Raw genomic sequence first — 5196 nt, 5'->3', positions numbered from 1 at the left:
TTTCTACGAGCTGAGGAGGGCAATACTTATATATAGAAGGTGCACACCGTGTCATTCACACAAACACTAAACCCCATCACGGTGACACACGATACTGAAATAATGCAATAAGCATTCATTTAACAACATTAGATGTAAGATTAAACCCGACACAACTGATAAGAAAAAACTAAGAAGAAACATGTTATTTCAACAAAAAAACATCAAATATGAAGTGTCATGCAGGGAGTGTCTTTGGCTGGATTGTGTCAATTTACGTTTTTTCACTGTAAATTATACAATGACTTTTTATTTTTCACTTCGAAAAAACGTATTTTTAACAGTATTTTACTGTAAAATTACATTAAATGTAATTACATTTATTCACCGAATATAGTATGGAAACTTACTGTTAACCAGTTAACAGGGTTTTTACTGTAGCATTTTTACAGTCTTTTACTGTTTAAATCACAATCCTTTTTTACAGTGTATATTAGTCAAACAGTGGCATATAATGTGAAAATATTAAATGTTTTGCTAAAGTACTATTAAAAACCCTTTAAGGTTTAAATTTTTAAGAGCTCATTCTTTGTTTGGAGGACTTATGTTAATTACACATTTCAGGCGGAGTCATTCAGAATGTCTTTTTTTATTGTTTTCACTCTTTTCCGCAGGCTGGGTATGGAGAAGGGAATGATCTGAATCTCAAGGCCGGACTCTGAGTTTTTAAATGTGTCTTGTGTGCGGGAGTTTCCTGATTTTGAGCCTGTGATCTCTTTAGTAAATAATGTTGTCACTGTGGATCACTGTAAATGTACATGCACTCTAATGTTTAGTTCACTGTATAGTTGTATTTAAGCATCATGGGCTGTGAACTTGCATGACATGATGTACTTCTGAGGTCTGATTCTGTTATTTAGAGTGGTGCGGACCTAAAAATGTGAGACTGCCTTTCCTACAAGCACACAATTAATATTAAATACAATTGTTCTGTGAATATTCCACATGTGCTGTGATGTATATAATATTCTTTACACATAATTGTGTTTCAACAATTACTTGTTTGAACAGGTTTTAATGACCTTTAACAGTTTTTTTTATATGTTGGTCTTACTGTCTTGAATAAATAAATAGGTTTAAAAATCAACTCCTTTTTCTTTCTTTTTTTTATTAAACCTGTACTTAAAGTTAAAACAAAGGAAAGTTATGACATAAAATGAAGAAATATAAAACATTTCTAGCTCACTAATCAAAGCTGATCTTATAATATTTTTTATTTAAAAAAAAACTTTTATTTATTTATTTTTTGGACACAGCTGCATATACTTTTACATTATGGATGTCATTATGAATGTTGTGTAACAAAGATTGGCCTATTACTAATTGTAATTGATAACAAAATATATTTAAAATATTAAACATGAACTCTGATGACATGCTACAATTTAAAGATTCAGGTTTTGGGTGTGGTGTGCTGAATATAAAGAGAAGGAAACAAAAGACAGAACATTTGTTGATGCTGAACGTGTTCTGTGCCGAGATTTGTAAATCATTTTCTTTATGCATTCTCTATCAAATTTATAACACCATTAGTTCCTTCTGAACATTTTGGCCTCTCCACCAACCTAATACAGGCCAGTGAGATTTATGGGATCTTTTTAACCCCACTGATCAGCAGAAACAACAGCGTCATGAAGGAGAGGAAGGCAGAAGGTACAGCGTGCTGTGCACAGCTCCTCGAAGCACAATGTCGTCAAACGGGTGAAGAGTTCAGCAAGCACACATACACATTTAAATGAATGTCAGATTGACAGGAGAACAAAGGGCCGTGGGGACAGTTTCAGAACACCTCCTTCCTAAACAGCCAGTACAGTTGAACACAGAGAATGCTCAGCTGCATCAGATCGCCGCCAGCGTGTTTGAGCTCAATGCGCCCAGAACAAATAAGAATTCCTCCTGCCAAGGCTAGTGTGAAGTCATCCCTTTAAAAAGAACCATTGGGAGGAAATTTAATTGTTTTAGGCGGAGCCGAGATTTGAAACTCTGCCTACTATATGCAATATAAAATGAAAAATTTCTCCGGTTACAGTGCACTCTTTTGTTGACTGACTACATTTTTTCCCAAAATTTTAAACATTTTATCAGTTAAATTGTTATCATCTTTTTTTATTTAGTACTGCCCTTTAGAAGATACATAAGATAATTACATAATTACCTTGAGACAAAATAATAATTTAAACTGATGAGCCTGCTCTTGATCCCCAATGAGCATCAATGAACATTTACACCTTTTGTAATTATTGTGAACAATCCCTATGTATTAAGTGTGAAAAGTTGGAAATCAACATAATATACACTACTTGTCAAAGTTTGGGGTCGGTAAGATTTCTTAAATGTTTTTAAAATCTTCTGCTCTCCAAGGCTGCATTTATTTGATCAAAGTAAAAACAGTCATTTTGTGAAACATTATCACAATTTAAAATAACTTTTTTCCATTTTTAAATATTTTAAAAAGCAATTTATTCATGTGATGTAAAACGGAATTTTTACCAGCCATTACTCCAGTCTTCAGAGACACGTCAAATGTTAAAAACAGTTTTTGCTGCTTATTAGTTTTTTTTTTGTGGAAACCATGATACATTTTTACAGGATTCTTTAATGAATAGAACTTTTGAAAGAACAGCATTTATTTAAAATATATATTTTTACTTCACTGTCACTTTTGATCATGGATAAAAGTATTAATTCTTTAAATAAAACAAAAAATCTTACTGAGCCCAACCTTTTGAACATGTACGGAAAATAATAGTTTCTTTCAATGACTGCAAGTCTGATTTTTATTTTAGAACTACAAATAAACTCATAAACACGTGAACATCTTTTTTTGTTCTCATATATAGAATTGTTCTATTTCCCAATACAAAAGTCTTTGAAATTGACGTCTAAAATTTCCTCAGCACCAACTCTACCAGTGATCCTGCCCCAGGCTGGTGAGGCCCAAATGAAGCCCTTCTGCCGTCAGCACCAGATTCACATCCCTGTACTGCTAGTACTGCTGTAAAGCCTCCACGCTCTTCTGCAGGTGAGTCCAGTGCCGGCTCTGTGTCAGACTCGGGCTGCTGATCAGTGGTTCGCCACATCTGAACAGACAGGGATATAATACTTTATAAAAGTGTCATAATTTGGTTTGCTTTAGAAATGCATCAAAATGTAGGTAACCGAAAATATCCAGCTGGTTTTGGAGGGACGGAATCATTGACCAAATAAGGGATGTTTAATTACTGTTTCTCTGATGACGTGTTTTGACTGTGTCAGTATTGTGCACACAACGTGGATAAACTACAACAGGTAAAGCTGTCAGCTGTGTGGACGCTAGTCCTGGATTAACAACATGGATTTCTCGTTTTTAATCAATATGATATGGATTCTTAAATCTCAAGATCAATCTTTTAGTCTGTGATGTTTTCTGCTGATGTGTGAACTTCACTGAACATTATTTGTAGCATCTGCCAATGAGCTTTGTGTTTTGTTACTTTTAATATAAAACAATGTCTCAGCTTTCAAATTCTGTCAATTATTGGTCAATTATAATATCACGAACTACAAACAATAAATGGGTTTTTGACGCTCTTTAATGTGTCGTGACAGATCACTGTAGACGTCTCATTTCAAGCGAGTCAAACCGATGATCTCTTCCACTTTACTACTAGTTATAGCAAGAAATAAATGTGAACATCAGAAGGTGTTGAAAGAAACAGAAGAACTTACTGAAATTTATCATATCATGTAATCGCTCAATCTGTGTTTCAACTGCAAAAAACATCAATAAAACAGCTTGTAAACAATGTCACGTAATGTCATATTTACCTCAGTAAAGACATTCAATATAGGCCATTTTAACTCGATAGTCAGCTAGAAAAAATAACTCTAGAAAGGAGCATTTTGCTAAATATATTACATATTCATTATATTTTTACTTAACCTGTTGTCTTCATTCTTAAATGTATGTTTGAATAAATCAGTTTTTATTCCAGTCACCGTTTAAGCGTTTATATTTCAACAACAAATTGAAGTAGAAACATAATCATGTTATTTAAAAACAATGACATAAAAACTACATTATGTGCAATTTAAATGTTTGTACAAGTCCGTTTTGATTATCAAATACATTTGGTTATTAAATCAGATTTATTTTCCATTTTCTGTCAAGTGGATCCTGAATTTTCGGTTTTTGTTTCGGCCCAGAACTTTCATTTTGGTGCATCACTTCTGTTTACAGCATCTAAATATCTGAATATTTGAATAATTATAGAACTGCTTTCTGGGTTGATAATTTCCACTCACAGAGTCTTTAGTCTGTTCTGTATTATAGACAGGAGATCCTCCAGGCCATCTCTGGTGTGACATAACAAAATGCAAGCAGGAGGAACATCACCAGCCTCCTCGAGGGCCGCCTGGATGCTGCGCTTGTGCTCGGCGGAGATGCGGTCACTTTTGTTGAGGATCCGGATGCACTCCCTCCTGTGAGATGAGTGCTCAAGGATACTCTTCAAGTGTCCACTGAGGAAGACAGGCACTAGCTGGGGCTCTGAAGGAAGCTGTGTCAAGTCGACGACCACAAGAGGCAGATCTACCTGCTCCACCCTGTGGGCAGCAGCGGAAGGTCGTTTCTTAAGCCTGTTTCCTGAACCTGGTCAGCATCTTACAACCTTTGACCTCGTAGAAACAAAGTGGCCACTTCCTGTCTATGCCATCTCTTTAGTAAATCACAGCATACTGTACAGGCAGAAAAATATAATTCACTGCAACAAACAAAGGAAAACTGTGACAAAGGGAGGGTCTAATGTGCAATGATGGCACTTAGACACTTTTGGGCACGCTTAAAAATGTTTGAATATCACTGCATTTGATAAAATAAAACTTAAAAAAGATAACCGCAATTAAATTATGATAAACCTTTTTATTATGATATAATTATTTTTGCAAAATTTTTCATAAATAATTTGTTTGAATATGCAGGACTGATTTTTTTTTCTGTTTTAAAACTAATTGTTAATAAAAAATAACAATTGATCCCTCGATATCTCTTTGCCGCCTTGAAGAATTCTCAGTTCCTTAAAGTGTAAATACGGCCGGGAAGCAAGAAAACACACATTCAAATGTATTCTCAATACTTACATTTATTCATAGATACAAAGATATTATATAGGCATATGT

General features: G+C 34.4%; 2 protein-coding genes across 2 annotated transcripts in view; one reads left to right on the top strand and one right to left on the bottom strand.

The window, feature by feature from the left end:
* Positions 1-1018, top strand: part of plvapb (plasmalemma vesicle associated protein b) — a 5409-nt gene extending 4391 nt beyond the window's left edge. Inside the window, exon 5 of the mRNA XM_016235792.1 lies at positions 654-1018. The gene's annotated coding sequence lies outside the window, so the exon portion shown is untranslated. The remainder of the gene's footprint in view (positions 1-653) is intronic.
* Positions 1019-2886: 1868 nt separating this feature from the next.
* The window catches only part of gtpbp3 (GTP binding protein 3, mitochondrial), a 25738-nt gene continuing 23428 nt past the window's right edge, over positions 2887-5196 (bottom strand). Inside the window, 3 exon segments of the mRNA XM_016235781.1 lie at positions 2887-2961; positions 2963-3119; positions 4324-4623. Coding sequence (XP_016091267.1) covers positions 2887-2961; positions 2963-3119; positions 4324-4623 — 532 coding nt within the window.

This window comes from Sinocyclocheilus grahami, unplaced genomic scaffold (assembly GCF_001515645.1).
Source record: "Sinocyclocheilus grahami isolate Dianchi unplaced genomic scaffold, SAMN03320097.WGS_v1.1 scaffold474.1, whole genome shotgun sequence".
Taxonomy (NCBI): Eukaryota; Metazoa; Chordata; class Actinopteri; order Cypriniformes; family Cyprinidae; genus Sinocyclocheilus; species Sinocyclocheilus grahami.
This window is presented reverse-complemented; position numbering and strand designations above follow the sequence as displayed.